Here is a 20,665-nt window from a genome sequence, read left to right on the forward strand (position 1 = left end):
AAGGGTGGGTCTCTATTTTCATAACATAAGATTAATTGGATGCATCATTCGGTAACTAAGTAGACATGTCGTTGGGAAGCACAATTGTGCTACACTGACTGTGTCTGTAAAGATTCTATGCGCAAAATGGCAATAGAGTTACGTCCCTGCTAAACTGAAGTCTGTACGTTTCAGCTCTGGAGTTCCCAGTGAAGACATATTTTTTTTTTTTTTTTTGGCAAACACACATTTTTTTAAGATTTACGGTTACTCAATAAAACAAAAGTTGAAATCTGTAGTACATCTTAACACAAACTCGTGTGCTTACTTATTATGAACTGTTTAATGACATGAAATATAAAGTCATTAGACACATGGGAAAAGTCGCACTTTTAAAACAACGATTTTTACGCTGATTAAGTAGACAGAGTTGCCTTTCATACATTTTTGACACTTCATCCCACAATGCAATCCGAAAAAGTTCAAATTTCAAGAAATAATGATACATGTATATCACTATCAAACAAATAACATAACTTATAATGTTAATTAACTATACATGTTCCCCTAAAAGACACAGTACTTATAGTTTACATTCATAAAACTGTCAGGAACTATATTTATAGACAACCAATATACGAGTGACCAAACAGGTCGTTTTTGAAGAAAGAAAAATATCCTTTTTTTTTCTTCTATTAAGTCCTTTGGTCTTCTCTTCTGCATTTTCTCACTTTATTATATATGAAATAACATCTTTAACTGCATGTTTGCAAATATATAGTGAGCAACAAACAGATTATGGGGTAAACGTCAATGAGACAGCAACCTAGCGACAAAATTATGCAAACGACATGTGCACGCTGAACGGAGAAAAGGTGATGCGAGATTCCCCCAATGAGACAGCATCCCAACAACGACTACACATATATATGAATGACATAATCACTTTGCTGATGCTACCATTTGTTTGGGCTTTTTTTAAGCTGTTTTCTTTTTGCTGATAAAAAAAACTGTCTGCAATGACAAAGCCAGTAGTGATGAAAGTGGCATTAAACACCAAAAAAGCAATAAAATAAATCAGGGTTTATTAAGACCTTTCGTACACCGTATTTGGTTTGGTAAACAAGAATCCGTTGAAGGGTTTTTAAATTGACCAAAACAATATTTTGCAACACATACATATACTATCTTCTTGTATTATGACTGATATATTTGTCGCTGGACATGAAGCAGATTCATCGATGATTAAAAGTTCTTCTTGAATGCTTTGTATGATCTATTAACTGGAGTTTTTAATTAACTAAAGTAATGTTTTGCAACACATATATGTTACTATCTTTTTGAAATGTGACTGATATATTTGTCGCTGGACATGAAGCAGCTACATCTAATAAAATGTGTTCATCAATGCCTTGTAGTATTGATTGATTTATTGAGAAACATAAATTATAATATCAGTTTGTACTTGATTCAAACAAGTATATGACTAAGAAGTGTTAGAAGATTTAAAAGAAAGGTAGGAAGGGTACAGCATCAGTAATAGAGGGCCTGTGTTTAAAGGCCTTTGTGTCCATCACAATTTTAGTGTGGAGACCTTTAAGTCTAAACTTTATAAAGTTTTAACTTTATTTTCTTAAGTTACACTAGTCAGTTTGTTGTTCAACTTTAGGACGACACCTTTATATATAGAATTTTTTGTCTTACTACGAAAGGGTGTGGTTTATGACCAAGGATTGCAAAATTTCGGAGAATGTATCGCGCAGTCATTATTTGGATGCATCATTCGGTAACTAAGTAGACATGTCGTTGGGAAGCACAATTGTGCTACACTGACTGTGTCTGTAAAGATTCTATGCGCAAAATGGCAATACAGTTACGTCCCTGCTAAACTGAAGTCTGTACGTTTCAGCTCTGGAGTTCCCAGTGAAGACATATTTTTTTTTTTTTTTTTGGCAAACACACATTTTTTTAAGATTTACGGTTACTCAATAAAACAAAAGTTGAAATCTGTAGTACATCTTAACACAAACTCGTGTACTTACTTATTATGAACTGTTTAATGACATGAAATATAAAGTCATTAGACACATGGGAAAAGTCGCACTTTTAAAACAACGATTTTTTCGCTGATTAAGTAGACAGAGTTGCCTTTCATACATTTTTGACACTTCATCCCACAATGCAATCCGAAAAAGTTCAAATTTCAAGAAATAATGATACATGTATATCACTATCAAACAAATAACATAACTTATAATGTTAATTAACTATACATGTTCCCCTAAAAGACACAGTACTTATAGTTTACATTCATAAAACTGTCAGGAACTATATTTATAGACAACCAATATACGAGTGACCAAACAGGTCGTTTTTGAAGACAGAAAAATATCCTTTTTTTTTCTTCTATTAAGTCCTTTGGTCTTCTCTTCTGCATTTTCTCACTTTATTATATATGAAATAACATCTTTAACTGCATGTTTGCAAATATATAGTGTGCAACAAACAGATTATGGGGTAAACGTCAATGAGACAGCAACCTAGCGACAAAATTATGCAAACGACATGTGCACGCTGAACGGAGAAAAGGTGATGCGAGATTCCCCCAATGAGACAGCATCCCAACAACGACTACACATATATATATGAATGACATAATCACTTTGCTGATGCTACCATTTGTTTGGGCTTTTTTTAAGCTGTTTTCTTTTTGCTGATAAAAAAAACTGTCTGCAATGACAAAGCCAGTAGTGATGAAAGTGGCATTAAACAGCAAAAAAGCAATAAAATAAATCAGGGTTTATTAAGACCTTTCGTACACCGTATTTGGTTTGGTAAACAAGAATCCGTTGAAGGGTTTTTAAATTGACTAAAACAATATTTTGCAACACATACATATACTATCTTCTTGTATTATGACTGATATATTTGTCGCTGGACACGAAGCAGATTCATCGATGATTAAAAGTTCTTCTTGAATTCTTTGTATGATCTATTAACTGGAGTTTTTAATTAACTAAAGTTATATTCTCCCTCACTACGTTCGTCCGAATATAAAGTAATTAATATTCTATGGCCTTAACAAAGAACAAACGACATAAAGTAGGTGTGCTACTCGCTATAACCTTTAATTCTATATAATACAACAATGTATGTACCACATACAAACATAACAACAATAATATCATAATTCCAATTACAAATTCACATTAAATCAACCGTGAATACACGTGTCTACTTTAGGCTATAGCGAGAGTCGATGGTCAGAAAAGTGACCGCACGGGTTTTAAGTGCGGACAAATGGTCACATGTCATGAATATTCATGAACTACTTACGTACGACGAACTAAATTTTATTTATATTCTCCCTCACTACGTTCGTCCGAATATAAAGTAATTAATATTCTATGGCCTTAACAAAGAACAAACGACATAAAGTAGGTGTGCTACTCGCTATAACCTCGAGACAAAGGGAAAAAATAGTAAATTCATAGCATAATTGAGCCGAATAATATCACCAAAATGGTTAAATATCTATAACCTGTTATATACCAAGATTTGACGAAACCGTTAGTTGCTTTTTAACAGAATCTTTGATATAACCATCTTTAGCAAAATCGGTACGCCACCTTCCATGCTCTTTGATTAAACGATCAGGAACGTCATTTCTTGCAGCAGCAGTTGCACCACCACTGCGCAAACTATGAAGACAAAAAAGTTTACAATCAAGACCGATCGCAGTTAATGTGCCCAAAAGTAATTCCCTAGCTCTAGTATAAGATAAAGGACGATTAACCTCTGCTAACTTATAAGAATTTACTGACTTAAAAAATCTAACTGAACGAAACACATATTGATTAGAATCCAAAGCCAATTTAGCTAAATTAATGTATGTCAATAACCAAACTACTGGACAAGTAGGCAAATTTGTTTTAGAAATTATAACATTATTACCCCTTCTATATACATCAGTTTTCCCAGTTTCAATATTCAAAGAAACATAAGTGTCAAAAAATTTTATGTTACACATTTTTAAATTAGCTATCTCACTGTAGCGTAAAAATCCTGCATAACCAACTAACATCATAGCACAAATTCTAACATTCGGCAAATGAGCACGATCACTACCAATTTTGTCCACTATCTTCTGTAAATGATCTGCTGTAATTGGCTCTTTTTTCAATACTGGTTTACTTAAAATTCTCTTAGCTCCTTCAATCATCATCTGAATAAGCTTGTCTTTACACGGATTGCACACTAAATTGAAATCATGATACCACTTTATGCTATAAAAATGAGCTAATAAAACTGACTCAGATACGGATTGCTGCACAAGGCCACTAATATAAACTGCAACGGATGATACACTTGCAGGTAACGGAATAACTTTATGTGTAATACACCATTCTTTAAATTTTTTGAAATACACATCATACTTTTTATTTGTAGAAATTGCTTTACTGCTTCTCACAATATTGAAAATGCTTTTTTCACATCCGGTAAACTGTTGATTCGAATTCGCAAACTGAGAAATTTCCCTCCATGTTGCACTGTCCTGTAATAATGAAACATAAATAAAACTAAGTACAACTGAGCTTAATGCTAAATATAAATATATCACTTTAACAGAACAATCATGCAAAGTGCATCTTAAACACCTGTACAAGGTGCATATTTCATATTTTAAAGCGCATACGGTGCATTTCTTATCTTAAATCTTTTTGTACTGTAACCGCACAATGTAATTCTCAATTAAAGTCTGCACAAGGTGCATTTTTGCATTTAAACTGCACAAGGTGCTTTGTTATTTTATACCGCACAAGGTGCCTCTCAATTATAAACTGCACAAGGTGCTTCGCAATTATATATTGCACAAGGTGCTTTGCAATTACAAACTGCACAAGGTGCATCTCAATTATAAATTGCACAAGGTGCATCTCAATTATAAACTGCACAAAGTGCTTCTCAATGATATACTGCACAAGGTGCATCTCAAAAATAAACTGCACAAGGTGCATCTAAATTATATACTGCACAAGGTGCATCTAAATTATATACTGCACAAGGTGCTTCTCAAATTATAACCGCACAAGGTGCATCTTAATTCTTTAAAGCTAATATACTCTGAACTAATAATGTATACATATGTAAGCGTGTGGGTACATTCCGTAGTAATTACCTATTTTGTGTACGTGTATTTTACCGTGTAGTAAAAATTTACACCCGATAGTAAAATTGTGCATTGAACCGTACAAAGGAATGTGACCTCCTACGATGAACAATCAAGTTTAAAAACAAGGACGCTACTGATGAATGGGGATTTAGCAAAAACACTGTCTCTGTCTGAACCAGATAAAAAGAAATGTTTAGGACGATCAAATTCAACAACATCTGTGATAAAATCGTTAAATTTATTTTCTGTGTTGTTCCAAACCATAGGCCAAAATAGAGCAGACTTCCATTTAGGAACTACCAATACACCTTTTGCACGACAAGTTAACATATGATTTAAAACTCGGCAAACTAAGCAGACTGGAGGCACAATCCAGTTGTTTTCTCCTGACCAGTCGAAAGCGAAAGCGTCGACTCCTGTAGTCCCTGGAACCCAAAACTTTGAATTAAACCGTGCAATTTTGTGATTTTTATCGTCTGCGAATCTGTCAAACGTAAATTTCCCCCATCTGTTATTAAACATAAGAAAAACGCTGTCGTCCACAGCCCAATCATCAAAATCAAAAATTCTACTTAAGTAATCTGCTTGTACATTTTCGGATCGAGGGATCCACTCAACCTCAATCGTAATACTATTAACTATGCAAGTTGTATAAATATTCATAGCAAGTTCATGTAAATCAGGCTTCATGCTGCCAACTCGACAAATATGCACGACATTTTGATTGTCAGTATAAATTTTTACAAGTTTTCCTGCTAACTGTGCAAACATACTTTCTAATATAAACTCGACAGATTTCAACTCTCTCCATGTGGAGCTCTTAAGTCTTTCTTGTTCGTTAAACATATAATGAGCAATTTGTAAAACATTACCATCGACAAAACCTGCTCCAGCATACATACTGGCGTCGGAAAAAATAATACGTTCTGGAATTTTGTGTATTGGACATACCAATAAATTAGGTATAGATTTACAATTACTTTTCCAAAACTCAAGTTCGGTTTTGACTTGGGTGGAAATTTCAAAATATGAGTCCCAAGTATTTCTCTGGCAAACAGACATGCATAAATTACGTGTCATCAATTGGCAAATCTGACCAAAAGCTGGGATCAAAGATATGATTTTCCCAAGAACACATGCCAAGTTTCTAGCAGTTGAACGATTATCTGAAAGAATTTTTTCAATTTTTAACTGTATTTTTTCAATTTTCTTTCTGGGAACTTCAATGACACCAGATACCAGATTCCATGAAAAACCTAACCAGTCTAATTTTTGCACTGGTGAAAAAATTGATTTCTCAAAATTTGGTAAAAACCCAGATTTCAATAAAGTATGTAAAACAGATTTGGACATGCGTACACATCTTTCCCTAATGTCACAAGCCCATCCGTCGTCCAAATACACAATAATCGGGAAACTTTGTGATCTCCAAAAGTTAACTAATGTACGAACAACTTTAGTAAAAATATGTCCAGCTGAAGTTAGCCCAAAAGGTAAAACTGAGAAAATAAAATATCTTTCTTGTCCATCCATTACCCAGGAAAAACCTAGAAATTTCTGATGTTCTGGATGTATATTAATATGATGATAACCATGACGTAAATCGAACTTAAGCATGAAAAAACCCTTTTTTGCGTATTGCTTGGCCTCTTTTACCCCTTCAAATTTTATTTTCTGTTTTTGTACATATTTGTTAACATGTCTCAGATCTAAAACTAATCTCTCTTTCTTCGAATCACTGATGGCTACAGTTAGAGGATTTATTACATAAGGTTTATTTGAAACTTCAGTAATACAACCATTCAGTTTTAATTCTGTAATAGCTTTCAAAACAAATGAGGAATTATTAAATGCTGATCTGTTATTATTCAAATAAACTGATGGAGGTTCTTGCATAAAAGGAATAACGTAACCAAATTTTACAGTGCTTAAAACTAATTCAGAGGGTTTTAAACTATCTTCCCAAAACTGAAAGTGATCTTTTAATCGATTTTTTACAGTCTTATTTCCATCAGTATATTCATAACTATCAAATTCTATATCATACTCAACTTTTTCATTAAGACAGGGATGGAGCACTTGTAATAGTGGCTGGTGCTGACTTGGAACTACTGAAGGCACGTGCTTTGAAGGGACAGAAACGGGCAGTGTGTCCTGGTCTTTTGCAGTAAAAGCACAGTCCGTCGTTGTACTGCTGCTGGGAGTTGTTTTGTTGACTGTAGTTGTCATTTCTGGGTCCAGATTCTTTGCTGAAGCCACGAAAAAATTCTCTAGCATTGAAACCTCCTCTGCCACCACCTCTGCTGTAAGGCTTGTTAGCTGTACGTTTACGGTTAGCTCTGAAAACGGCAGTGCGTAACTTTGAAGCATCTTCAACATTGTCAGCAAGAGGATCGTCCAGATATTCGTGGACGGTATCCCACCCATGGCGATCAGCGATTTTCAGAATTTTGATTCGCTGGTTCAAAGTGTCAAGCTCAGATTTAACAATAGACTGTAGGTCAAGAGTTTGGTCAAGTGACTCGGAAGTTAGCAAATGTTCAATTCTTCTTAATGAAGAAATACGGTCGGTGTTAAAATTAAACTGTATTTTAATCCCTTCCTGTCTGAATTCAAATGACGGAGACTGGGAAGCAATTGTAGAGGGTTGACCACTGACTAACGTGTGTGTGTTTGTATTGACAGAGCTTACTTGGGTCTTTTTAAACTCCGACAAAATCTCACTTTTCTGTCTCTGAAGTGCCTTATTTAAAGAACTGTTAAATAAGGAAACTGCATCAGCTGTAGTAAGATCACTTTCGTCGTCTTTTAAGAGTTGACTTTCGTCCATTGGCTCCACGGCAGAAATTTCTTCTTCGGACATAATACACGTGTCTACTTTAGGCTATAGCGAGAGTCGATGGTCAGAAAAGTGACCGCACGGGTTTTAAGTGCGGACAAATGGTCACATGTCATGAATATTCATGAACTACTTACGTACGACGAACTAAATTTTATTAATGTTTTGCAACACATATATGTTACTATCTTTTTGAAATGTGACTGATATATTTGTCGCTGGACATGAAGCCGCTACATCTAATACAATGTGTTCATCAATGCCTTGTATAGTATTGATTGATTTATTGAGAAACATAAATTATAATATCAGTTTGTACTTGATACAAACAAGTATATGACTAAGAAGTGTCAGAAGATTTAAAAGAAAGGTAGGAAGGGTACAGCATCAGTAATAGAGGGCCTGTGTTTAAAGGTCTTTGTGTCCATCACAATTTTAGTGTGGAGAACTTTAAGTCTAAACTTTATAAAGTTTTAACTTTATTTTCTTAAGTTACACTAGTCAGTTTGTTGTTAAACTTTAGGACGACACCTTTATATATAGAATTTTTTGTCTTACTACGAAAGGGTGTGGTTTATGACCAAGGATTGCAAAGTTTCGGAGAATGTATCGCGCAGTCATTATTTGGATGCATCATTCGGTAACTAAGTAGACATGTCGTTGGGAAGCACAATTGTGCTACACTGACTGTGTCTGTAAAGATTCTATGCGCAAAATGGCAATAGAGTTACGTCCCTGCTAAACTGAAGTCTGTACGTTTCAGCTCTGGAGTTCCCAGTGAAGACATATTTTTTTTTTTTTTTTTTTTTTTGGCAAACACACATTTTTTTTAAGATTTACGGTTACTCAATAAAACAAAAGTTGAAATCTGTAGTACATCTTAACACAAACTCGTGTGCTTACTTATTATGAACTGTTTAATGACATGAAATATAAAGTCATTAGACACATGGGAAAAGTCGCACTTTTAAAACAACGATTTTTACGCTGATTAAGTAGACAGAGTTGCCTTTCATACATTTTTGACACTTCATCCCACAATGCAATCCGAAAAAGTTCAAATTTCAAGAAATAATGATACATGTATATCACTATCAAACAAATAACATAACTTATAATGTTAATTAACTATACATGTTCCCCACAAAAGACACAGTACTTATAGGTTACATTCATAAAACTGTCAGGAACTATATTTATAGACAACCAATATACGAGTGACCAAACAGGTCGTTTTTGAAGAAAGAAAAATATCCTTTGTTTTCTTCTATTAAGTCCTTTGGTCTTCTCTTCTGCATTTTCTCACTTTATTATATATGAAATAACATCATTAACAGCATGTTTGCAAATATATAGTGTGCAACAAACAGATTGTGGGGTAAACGTCAATGAGACAGCAACCTAGCTGTAACGATTATACTTTATTATATTCGTTTCGTTAATACAAATCTGTAATTTCATCTGGTCCTGTCATTGTCGAGGTTGGTCATGTCAGTCAGCGATGGTCATGTCACGTTTTCGAAAGTTTTTAAAAATAAATCTATATTTTTTATAACATTTTGGTTTCAAAATATGACATACCATTTCATATTTCAAATCTGAAATAATTCCTTTGAAAAACAAAAAAGTTATTAGCAATTAGATTTGGTCCTGTCATTCTCGATGTTGGTCCTGTCATTATCAGAGTTGGTCATGTCACGTTTTCTAAAGTTTCTTAAAAAAAAAATTCTTTTTTTCTTCTTAAATCTATTTATCAAATGATGAAATCTTATTATATTTCAAATTTGAGATCAATCCTTTGAGAAATGAAAAAGTTATTAGCATTTTTCATTTGGTCCTGTCATTCGGTCCTGTCATTCGGTCCAGTCATTAGTGTAACCCCTTCCGTTTTAGCATCATTAAAAATGGCTCTCTCCATCGGGAAGGTCTAAAACGCGGAAGTGGAAAACGCGGAAGTGAAAAATTGGTGTATTATAACTAATATCTCTGGAACCGCTTAAGCTAAATCAATAAATAAAAGTGATTCTGAAAGCTATTATAATAGGCTATAAGATTAAATTAAAAAAAAAAATATTTGAATATGCTTTTTTACCGAAAAGTTGACCGGAAGTGTTTCTTAGTGTGACTCTGGCAACACATTTTTGAACATTGAAACTTATATTCACGAAAAAAGCATATAACCCGGTCAAAGTCTGTAAATTGATTCTTAAAGACATTTAAATGACAAATAATATGATATAAAGAAAAAAATAAATATATTACTATAAAAGGGCAAAAAGTTGACCGGAAGTCACCCTGGTATATAAATGATGAAGTCAAATTTTCAACTTTGAACTAAAATTCCAAAAAAAATAAAAATCCCGGTCAAAGTCTGTAAATTGATTCTTAAAGACATTTAAATGACAAATAATATGATATAAAGAAAAAAATAAATATATTACTATAAAAGGGCAAAAAGTTGACCGGAAGTCACCCTGGTATACCAATATTGAAGTGAAATTTTCATCTTTGAACTAAAATTCACAAAAATATAAAAAGCCCGGTCAAAATCCAGAACATGATTCTTAAAGACAATTCAATAACAATTAATATGATATAAAGAAAAATATATTGACATTACTATAAATGGTAAAAATGTTGACCGGAAGTCACCCTTATATACAAATGATGAAGGGAAATTTACACTTTGATACTAAAATTCACATAAATATAAAAAGACTGGTCAAAATCCTGAAAATTATTCAGAAAGACAATTTATTGACAATTAATATGATATAGAAATATATAAATACATACCTCAAATAGAAGAAAAAAATGTTGCCCAGAACCCTATCTTGTGTGTAAAAGAATAAGTAAAAAACTTCAAACTAAAATTTGCGTAAAAATACTAAAATGGGACTGAACTAAAGCTAGAATTTATTAAAAAAAAAAAAATAGATATCAAATATCTAAATAATATGTAATAAAATTAATGAGGAAAATATTAAAATAAGATAGTAAAGTCTTAACTGACAGTCTGTTTAATGCTTTTGAATCTATTCCTAAATATTAAATTGTATATAAAGATTTTTTAATCAACCTTATACACTATATCATATCAGGTAATGATTATTAATTATTCTAATTTATTTATGTTTGATTGCATTATTAAAGTATGAATTATATTAATTGATTAATAATTAGTTTTTTTCGCTCGCATCATAGTATATAAGGAATGTCGGCTTGTGGACTAATTATGTTGTCCCAAGTGAGCACGTGTCACATAAAAGGAATATCGGCGTGTGTTTATTAGCATGATAATTATGTTGTGACAATTGAGCACGTGTCAACTTGTGTATATATATGAACCATAAAATTTACAGTTAATTATTTGAAGTACCCGTACTGATCACTGCTTAATTAACACTACTCACTTTTTGGACAAATCATCATGGAAATTCCCGATGACTTGAGCGCTTTGTTAGCTGCCATGAAGTTGACTGGAAAAGAACCTGCCTGGAAGTTCTCGGCAAGTTCTGACCAGGTGTCAGTACAACTGACGTGGACCAAGACCAAGGCTAAGGAACCAGAGGCATCCTCTAGTAAATCCAAGCCGGCCCTGAAGAGCAAGCCACCCTCCACCAGGAGAAGAGACGCAAAGCGCTTTGACCAGTGGAAGGCAACAAAAACAGCCGTGATACCTGCTGAGCAAGTCCAACAAACTACCAACACACAAACAGAGGCAAGAGACAGCGTAGTTGGACACGTACTAACACCAACTAAGTATAAAGGGGAACCAGTTGGGGTTGTAGTCAATAGGGATATTGTCACCAGTCCCTACAACCCCAACAAGGCCTGCCACCGCCTTGTATATTACACCTCCACCAATGACAGAGGCAAGCGCAGTAGGGTCGACTATGAAGACGGGTTTGACATCGACCACCCAGACCTACTGCGCACACCACCGCACACATCGCCCGTCTTAAACGAACAATCCAAAGAGGCAATACAATCAGCCATACAAGCAGCACGTCCTGATACTCCGTACCAGCAAGACCAACGCAGTCGGAGTAAAATGAAGGCAAAAAGACCGACAGACTCCAGTCTATAAAATAGGTAGATACAGTCCGCGATATCCAGACAGGATAGTCGGACTCTAAACACCCACACATCATCATCAGTTAATTATTATTGAAAGTTATAGAGACTAGTGCTATCTCAAATTTCGATATTTTCAAATTTAATTTAATATTTATTGTACTTTGTGTATATAATAGTGTATATATTTTCACAGTGCTCTTTTCATTTTAATTTTAGTGCTTTTTTTTCAAACTGTTTCATATATTTCTTAGTGCTTAATTCGTCAACGTCATGGCTAAACGTGTTTTGATTGCAGGTCATTCTCAAGTTAAATATTTTGATCAGTATTTAAAATTGTCTAATGTAGATGTTGTTTCCTTTTCAGGGTATCGTATTGAACAGATGTGGGGTGTCATAGGGCACAGGGTTCCCGACTACAGGATTGTTGTACTTCACATCGGAGCCAACAACCTGTGGAATGACACCCCAGCTGATGTGTAACTCTTTTTCCAAAAGAAACATGTCAATGTGAATCCTCTTCTACTTGTTTTCATATTTTGGCTGCAAAAATTAGTATAGGGTTAGAGTCAACACAAACAAATAATGTCGTTAGTTTAAGGGCCCTTTCAAAAAATAGCAAGAAAAAAATTGACAAAAAATCAGGAAGAAAACAACCAAGAGCAAATGATTATGGAATTGAATTCGAACCTGCGCCAGATTCACAATTTTCTATAAATACTCCCTTGAAGCAAAAATTGATGACAACACCTTCAACGAATGGTAGCATAAAACCTAATAAAACGCCTAAGATATCAACCGAATTTTCAACTCCTAAATCGAAAAAAAAACTTGAACTAAGTGTAATCGAAGAAGATGCGGGGGAAACACAAATTATAGATGAGAAAAAAAATTCGATCGAAATTAATAAATCACTCCCTGTGAAAAAAAGAAAGATAGACGATATCAACTTAGATGAAATGGAAACCCCCACTAAAAAAACAAAAACTCAATCAAATCTCCCGTGGATAGGGTATTGCAGTCAACAGCACAAACAAAATATTTTAAATAATAAGTATCTTTGTTCTGATATCATTATTTCGACACAAAATCTTCTGAAATTTGAGTTTCCAGAAATAAATGGGTTCCAGGAAACAACTTTAGCGCCTGTTAAGGTAGATGGTAAATGGGTAAGTGAAACAGGTTTTCAATCACAAGAGTCACCAAGTGTACAAATACACCATAATGGTAACGCTCATTGGGTTTTGTCTCTTCAAACTAGAGATGGAAACATCTATCTTCTAGACAGCTTATCACTAAATTTAACAACTTCATTAGAATATCAGTTAACGCAAATCTATGGTAAAGACAAGAAAAAATTAATAATAAGAATACCCGATGTCCAAAGAAATTTACAGGCCACGATATACAGTTTTGATAAATTTGAAATAAATTTTTAAAAATGTTAATTTAAAAAAATGTAAATTAATCACAATACCTATTCTTGAAATTAATTTGAACATTATTTTTCCTTCATAAAATAGATAATAAAGAGATAAATTAATGTCAAAGAGTGTAGTGTATCAATAAATAATAAAACAAAATAAGAAAAAAAAACAAACAAAAAAACAATAACTCCGCCAACGCCGGTCCCAAGCCCGGGTGAAAAAGGAGGAGGGTTGTTAATATCTAAATGAAAAATATGAAATATCAGAAATGATTAGTATGCTATAATACTTTTGAAATTGGATATAATGAAATAAAAATGACAAGTATTTTATATCTAGTTTTAGGCATTATTTCCTTTTTTTTTTTCATAAAAGGGGGTCAAGATTAAAACACAAGCTAGGACAAAGGTCAAGTTTCTGCGATTTTAGTTTGATATATTTTTATTGTTATTTATATCAAATCATTTATTATTAAATTGTCTTTAAGAATCATGTTCCGGGCTTTTTATATTTTTGTGAATTTTAGTTCAAAGTTGAAAATTTCACTTCAATATTGGTATACCAGGGTGACTTCCGGTCAACTTTTTGCCCTTTTATAGTAATATATTTATTTTTTTCTTTATATCATATTATTTGTCATTTAAATGTCTTTAAGAATCAATTTACAGACTTTGACCGGGATTTTTATTTTTTTTGGAATTTTAATTCAAAGTTGAAAATTTGACTTCATCATTTATATACCAGGGTGACTTCCGGTCAACTTTTTGCCCTTTTATAGTAATATATTTATTTTTTTCTTTATATCATATTATTTGTCATTTAAATGTCTTTAAGAATCAATTTACAGACTTTGACCGGGTTATATGCTTTTTCGTGAATATAAGTTTTACTGTTCAAAAATGTGTTGTCAGAGTCACACTAAGAAACACTTCCGGTCAACTTTTCGGTAAAAAAGCATATTCAAATATTTTTTTTTTTAATTTAATCTTATAGCCCATTGTAATAGCTTTCAGAATCACTTTTATTTATTGATTTATCTTAAGCGGTTCCAGAGATATTAATTATAATACACCAATTTTTCACTTCCGCGTTTTCCACTTCCGCGTTTTAGACCCTCCCCCATCTAGTCACACGTTTATATGCCTTACCACTCATACGGCCCGAACAGCCAAACACACAACATAACATGGTGGCAGCGCAAATGTAAACGAACTCAGGCTTTCGATTGAATAACTTTTAGAGAATATTTGAAGTGATTTGAAGCGAAATTATGGAAAATCAGCTGAAAACGCCGGACAAACTGAACTTTGAAGTTACCGATCTTGCACACACATGTAAAAAGTGGAAAGAAGAATTCTCACTGTATGCCGAGCTAGCATTAGACGGTAAAGATGAAAATTCAAAGTTAGAATGTTTAAATACTTGATCGGAAGTAGAGGACGAGAAGTGTACGATACTTTGACTTTTGCTGAGACTGAAAACGATAGAACAGTTGATATTGTGCTCCAGAAATTCGACACTTATTGCAATCCGTTGAAAAACGAGACAGTTGAGCGATATAAATTTAATTCTAGGACACAACAGAGTGGTGAGTCCGTATCTAAATATTATACAGAACTGAAATTAATAGCAGCACATTGTGGCTATGGAGCGCTTGAGGAGTCACTTATAAGAGATCAGATAGTGTGTGGAATAAAAGACACCCAGGTACGTGAACGATTATTACGCGATAGTAAATTGACACTGAAGGGTTGTTTAGACACCTGTAGAGCTACAGAATTTTCAAAGGAGCGTATTAAAGAGATAGAAAATTCTCCAGCAGAGGTGCATGCAGTTAAGTCGCCAAGTCATGGTGCAAGTGCAAGACATAAGAATAACTATGAAAAACCGAAGTCTAAGATAGATTGTCGTTATTGTGGACGCAAGCATGAGCCAAGTAAGCAGAAATGCCCTGCTTATGGACAATCGTGTCGTAAATGCAACAAGAAAGATCATTTCGCAGCCGTGTGTGGACGTAACAAGCCGCAACAGCACAAAAGTCGTGGAAATCAAAGGAACCAACGTGTAAACTTGATGTATGATGATGAAGATTCTGATGAGTATTATGAAACTATTAAAACTGTAACAGGCACTACCAAGGCCGTAGCGCATGTCTTTTTAAAGTGAGGCATTTCGGCGAGCGGAGCGAGGCGAAAAATTTTTGGGCCCTTTTTTTTAGGGGGGTTCGGATGCATGAAACGGAAGAAGCTTATTTCAGCATTAATATCTATAATAAAAAAAAAAATATAACAGAAATGCGTTTTTTTTATTAGCTAGCCTAGTAAGTAAGAAAACGAGTTTCAATATTAAAGTTAATCTCTGTTGGTAAACCAAAACTTTCCGATTCTCCTGTAACCCGTACTATTAAAAAGCTTCAACACACGTTCTGATGTATATATATCAGGGTTGGCAAAGTATTACCCACCCGGGTTTTCCCGGGCTGGGCAATACTCCCAGAAATGGGTAATAGTGGGCATTACTGGGCAATATGATTTTTTAAGCTTATTTTAACACAAAATAGTAAAGACTTGTTATAGTTTCATAGTATAACAGCTAAATATATACTTTTTATACAGATAACGTTACCATTGACAGTCATTTCTAGAAAATTCAATTGCATTCTCTTCTCTATTAATTTTATATGTAGGCAGAATACAAGATTTGCACATTTAAAGATACCTTTTAATTACCAAGTATTGTTTCAATAATCCAAACTTTGAAAAATACATTTTATTGCAGTGTTTAAGTGAATTGTTATACATTCATATTGCTAAATAAACACCCTACAGGGTCATGCCATTAACAATTATGAAATTGAAAGGACTGATTATTGTTACATAAACAAATCTGTGTTCTAATCTGAATAATTACTTATTAATTAGTGACAGTACATATACATTATTTAAATGTGATTTTTCTTTAGTACATGTAATTGTTAATTCTTAATAGGAGCTATATTCATTTGAAATAAAATGATTTATTTGCTTTATATTTACAGTTTGCCAATCTAGACAAATGCTAAACAAACAAAATAGGGTATAAATATCTTATTAAATGTATAACATTTCTGTTTATCACTGAATCCTCTTTAAAATTCAGATAGATATTTTATATTACCCAGTATTGCCCAGTATTACTCACTAAAACCCAGTAAAACCCGGGTTTTCCCAGTATTTCCCACTGGGCTGGGCAATACTCATAAAACCCGGGTTTTTGCCAACCCTGATATATATATATATATTTATCTCCAACAGCAAGTTATAAGCTTCTAAAAGACCAGAACATATTATAAGCATCAATTAAGATACATTTATTAAACATAATCATTAACCATAAGAATATGTACAGAGAAGACTAGACCAACATTGTTACTTAACCAGATGTTTGACGTTCTAATGTCACAAGTTATCTGTAAACATGTAAACATTCCGCTGGAAGACATGTCCACCTATTTGGACACATTATTCTACCAATTTTTAAGTCATTGGTCTAACCCACCGTTCGGGGTTCGAACCTACGGCCTACCACAATAGAATCAATGGAACACGCTAGCATACAACCAAACAATGCTAATAATAATAATAATAAAAAAGAAACACGAAAAAAATATTTTCAAACAATACCAAAAATATAGTTCATACTTTTATCAAGGATTTGTATAGAAATACAAATCCTTGCTTTTATTAAAGATAAATAAAAATCATGAATTGCTTTATACGTTAAAGACTTCCATATAAAAGGCGCTTCATGATTTTGTTTAAATCAATTATAAATAATCCTTATATTTTTTGGTCAATGAATTATTTTATCGATTTGCATTTGCGGCATGTTTGTTTTTCAGTGTGTAAACATTGGTAGATTCAAAAATAAACCAAGAAAGTTATAAGCCAGCATACTTATTGGGGGGTGTTTCAACTTTTTTTTTCTCTTAAAGAACCCGTCTTCAACCAGTTTTGTAACGACATAAATAAGATTTGTTTCAATTTTTGTATTTTGATTTGTAATCGGGACACTTATTTTGTTTTACCGTCACCGCTATGGTAAAATAATAATATTCAAAATAGCTGCTGCAGATTGGAAACACTGTATGTAGTGTGCCGGTAGATAGTTTGAAACTCGAAACTCGCATATTGATAATGTAAAATACATGAAATTAAAAAAAATGACACTTCTAAAGTTTGATAGTCGTTTCAAAAGTGAGGCATTTGCCTCATTTGCCTCCATTACGCTACGGCCCTGCCTACTACAAAACATGTATATGCTACGATGAATGTGAACGATCGTCCAATAAAGTTCCAAATTGACAGTGGTGCAAGTTGTAATGTTATTCCGATGAACAAACTGAAAGTACTAGAATGTAAAATTGTAAAATCTAGTACTGTCTTAACGACTTACGACAACTCTGAAATAAGACCGCTTGGAAAGACCACATTAAAATTGGTAAATGCTAAGAATGGCAAAAGTTACGCCGAAACATTTATTGTTGTAAAGGAAAACACAACACCAATTTTGGGTAATCAGACTATTCAACACATGAACTTAGTAACAATTAATTATGACAATATACAGGCGTTAGATATCAACGAGATAAGTTTATCCGAAAAGTCAGTATTTAGGCAATACAAGGACGTGTTTGACGGAACAGGCTGTTTACCAGGAACATATCGTCTCGAAATAGATGAAACCGTTAGACCAGTGGTGCACCCACCACGCAAGATACCTGTCGCGTTGCGCGATAAGCTGAAAACTGAATTAGAACGTTTAACCGACAAAGAAATGATTACGCCGGTTACTGAGCCAACTCCGTGGGTGAACAATCTAGTGATCGTTGAAAAACCGAACAAGTTGAGAATTTGCCTTGACCCGCGTGATTTGAATAAGGCTATTAAGCGCAGTCACTACCCGATGCCGACTATAGAGGAGTTATTGCCAGATTTGAATAAAGCTAGGATATTCTCCGTTGCCGATGCGCGTAATGGATTTTGGCATGTGAAATTGGACAATGATAGCTCAATGTTAACTACATTTAACACACCGCATGGACGATTTCGATGGCTTAGAATGCCTTTCGGACTTAATTCCGCGCCGGAAGAATTCCAACGTAGTCAAAATCAGAATATGGAAGGATTAAACGGTGTGCGTTGCGTTCATGATGATATTTTGATTTTCGGTGAAGGCGAAACCGATGAAGCAGCTTCTCGCGACCATGACCGCAATTTTAGAGCTCTGATGGAACGATGCAGAGATAAGAACCTCAAACTGAATAGTGACAAATTAAAGTTTAAGCAAACCGAGGTAAGATTCGTAGGACATCTTTTGACAAATGCAGGAGGTCGAGCCGATCCCGACAAAGTGAAAGCCGTAACGAAAATGCCTATTCCGACCGACGTATCCGCCGTCAAGAGATTTGTAGGTTTCGTGACCTATTTGAGTAAGTTCTTGCCAAAGTTGAGCGATTTATGCGAGCCGTTGCGAAAACTGACAGTACAAAATGCAGAATGGTGCTGGTTAGATGCACATGATAGAGCGGTATCCGAGATTAAGAAACTAGTATGCGCTAGTCCAGTTCTTAGATAATATGATCCGAAAGAAGAATTGACGCTTCAATGTGACGCTTCGTTAACAGGACTAGGAGCAAGTTTATTGCAAAATGGACAACCGATAACGTTTGCAAGCAGAGCACTTACCGATGTTGAGACCCGTTACGCACAAATTGAAAAAGAGATGTTAACCGTAGTATTTGGCCTAGAGCGATTTCACCAGTATACCTACGGACGAATTGTAAATGTGGACAGCGATCATAAACCTCTCGAGTCGATAGTGAAGAAATCACTTTTAGCCGCTCCGAGACGTCTACAGCGTATGTTGCTCCGAATACAGCAATACAATTACAATATCAGATATAAACCCGGAAGTACAATGTATATTGCCGATACATTGAGTCGTGCGTATCTAAAAGAGACTGATACAACAAGCTTTGAAAAGGATTTAAATTATAAATATGGTTAAATATTTGCCGATGACCGAATCAAGAGTGAAAGACATTAAGTTACATTCACAGGATGACTAGTCTTTGCAAGTACTGCAAACTACCTTATTACATGGATGGCCGATTAAGCGCGAGGACACACCCTCACTTGCGAAACCGTACTTCGACTTCAGAGATGAAATAACCGTACAAGATGGAATTCTTTTCCGTGGCGAAAGAGCAATTATTCCGAGAACTCTCCGTATGGACATGATGCAGCGTATTCATTCGTCTCATATTGGAATTGGTGGTAGTTTACGCCGTGCAAAAGAATGCTTGTATTGGCCCGGTATGCATTCTGACATTACACAGTGTATTCAATCGTGTGAAACATGTCAAATGTTTGAGAATAAACAGCAGAAAGAGACTTTAATTCCGCACGAAGTCCCAGACCGACCGTGGGCAAAAGTTGGAACCGATTTGTGTAGTTTCGAAGGAAAGGACTATCTTGTGACTGTGGATTATTTTTCTAATTTTTGGGAAATTGACTTTCTAGAAAGCACAAAACCGAAAACCGTCATTCGCAAACTACGAGCCTTATTCGCAAGGTATGGCATACCTGACACCGTAATATCCGATTATGGACCGCAATTTAGTTGCAACGAGTTTGTGAAATTCGCGACCGAATGGGAATTCGACCATAAAACGTCTTCTCCAACCTACCCGCAAAGTAACGGAAAAGCAGAGCAAGCAGTGAAATCCGCAAAGAGACTCATGAAACGTGCTCGAAAAGACAATAAAGATATTTACTTGAGTATTCTAGACTTCCGTAACACACCAACCGAAGGAATGTCTAGCAGTCCATCCCAACGACTTATGTGTAGAAAAAACGAAAACGAGATTGCCAATTTCGTCATCTCTCCTGAAACCACATATTCCTTTATTCGCATCAAAGGAAATTGAAAGAAACAAAGATCAACAGTGTCAATATTATGACCGAAACGCGAGAGACTTACAAGAGTTAGAAAATGGACAACGTGTATGGATTTCTCCGAAACCGAATGATCGTACTAAAACTTGGACAAAAGGTATTATTAAGAGAAAAGTGGACATTAGATCTTATGAAGTGAACACCGATCAAGGACAGAAATTGCGTCGAAACA

At 34.4% G+C, this 20,665-nt stretch overlaps 2 protein-coding genes across 2 annotated transcripts; one reads left to right on the forward strand and one right to left on the reverse strand.

Moving 5' to 3' along the window:
- Nucleotides 1-3,081: 3,081 nt before the first annotated feature.
- Nucleotides 3,082-8,150, reverse strand: LOC139500085 (integrase/recombinase xerD homolog). The gene is made up of 2 exons (XM_071288825.1): nucleotides 7,205-8,150; nucleotides 3,082-4,534 (listed from the first exon to the last, which is right to left on the reverse strand). Exons 1-2 carry the CDS (start codon nucleotides 7,577-7,579, stop codon nucleotides 3,524-3,526), a joined length of 1,386 nt encoding a protein of 461 aa, XP_071144926.1. The 5' UTR covers nucleotides 7,580-8,150; the 3' UTR covers nucleotides 3,082-3,523.
- Nucleotides 8,151-14,905: 6,755 nt separating this feature from the next.
- LOC139500325 (uncharacterized) lies at nucleotides 14,906-15,661 on the forward strand. Its single transcript, XM_071289066.1, has one exon. It carries the CDS (start codon nucleotides 14,906-14,908, stop codon nucleotides 15,659-15,661), a length of 756 nt encoding a protein of 251 aa, XP_071145167.1.
- The last annotated feature ends 5,004 nt before the right edge of the window (nucleotides 15,662-20,665 follow it).

The sequence above is a fragment of the Mytilus edulis genome, chromosome 13 (assembly GCF_963676685.1).
Source record: "Mytilus edulis chromosome 13, xbMytEdul2.2, whole genome shotgun sequence".
Lineage (NCBI taxonomy): Eukaryota > Metazoa > Mollusca > Bivalvia > Mytilida > Mytilidae > Mytilus > Mytilus edulis.

Bases quoted from the DNA above. Each gene is read 5' to 3' on its own strand.
- LOC139500085 (XM_071288825.1), bottom strand. From the start codon at position 7,579: ATGGGTGGGATACCGTCCACGAATATCTGGACGATCCTCTTGCTGACA. The intron at 4,535-7,204 runs GTTGAGTATGAT...TCATTATTACAG, and splicing joins ATCCCTGTCTTAATGAAAAA to GACAGTGCAACATGGAGGGA.
- LOC139500325 (XM_071289066.1), top strand. From the start codon at position 14,906: ATGTTTAAATACTTGATCGGAAGTAGAGGACGAGAAGTGTACGATACT.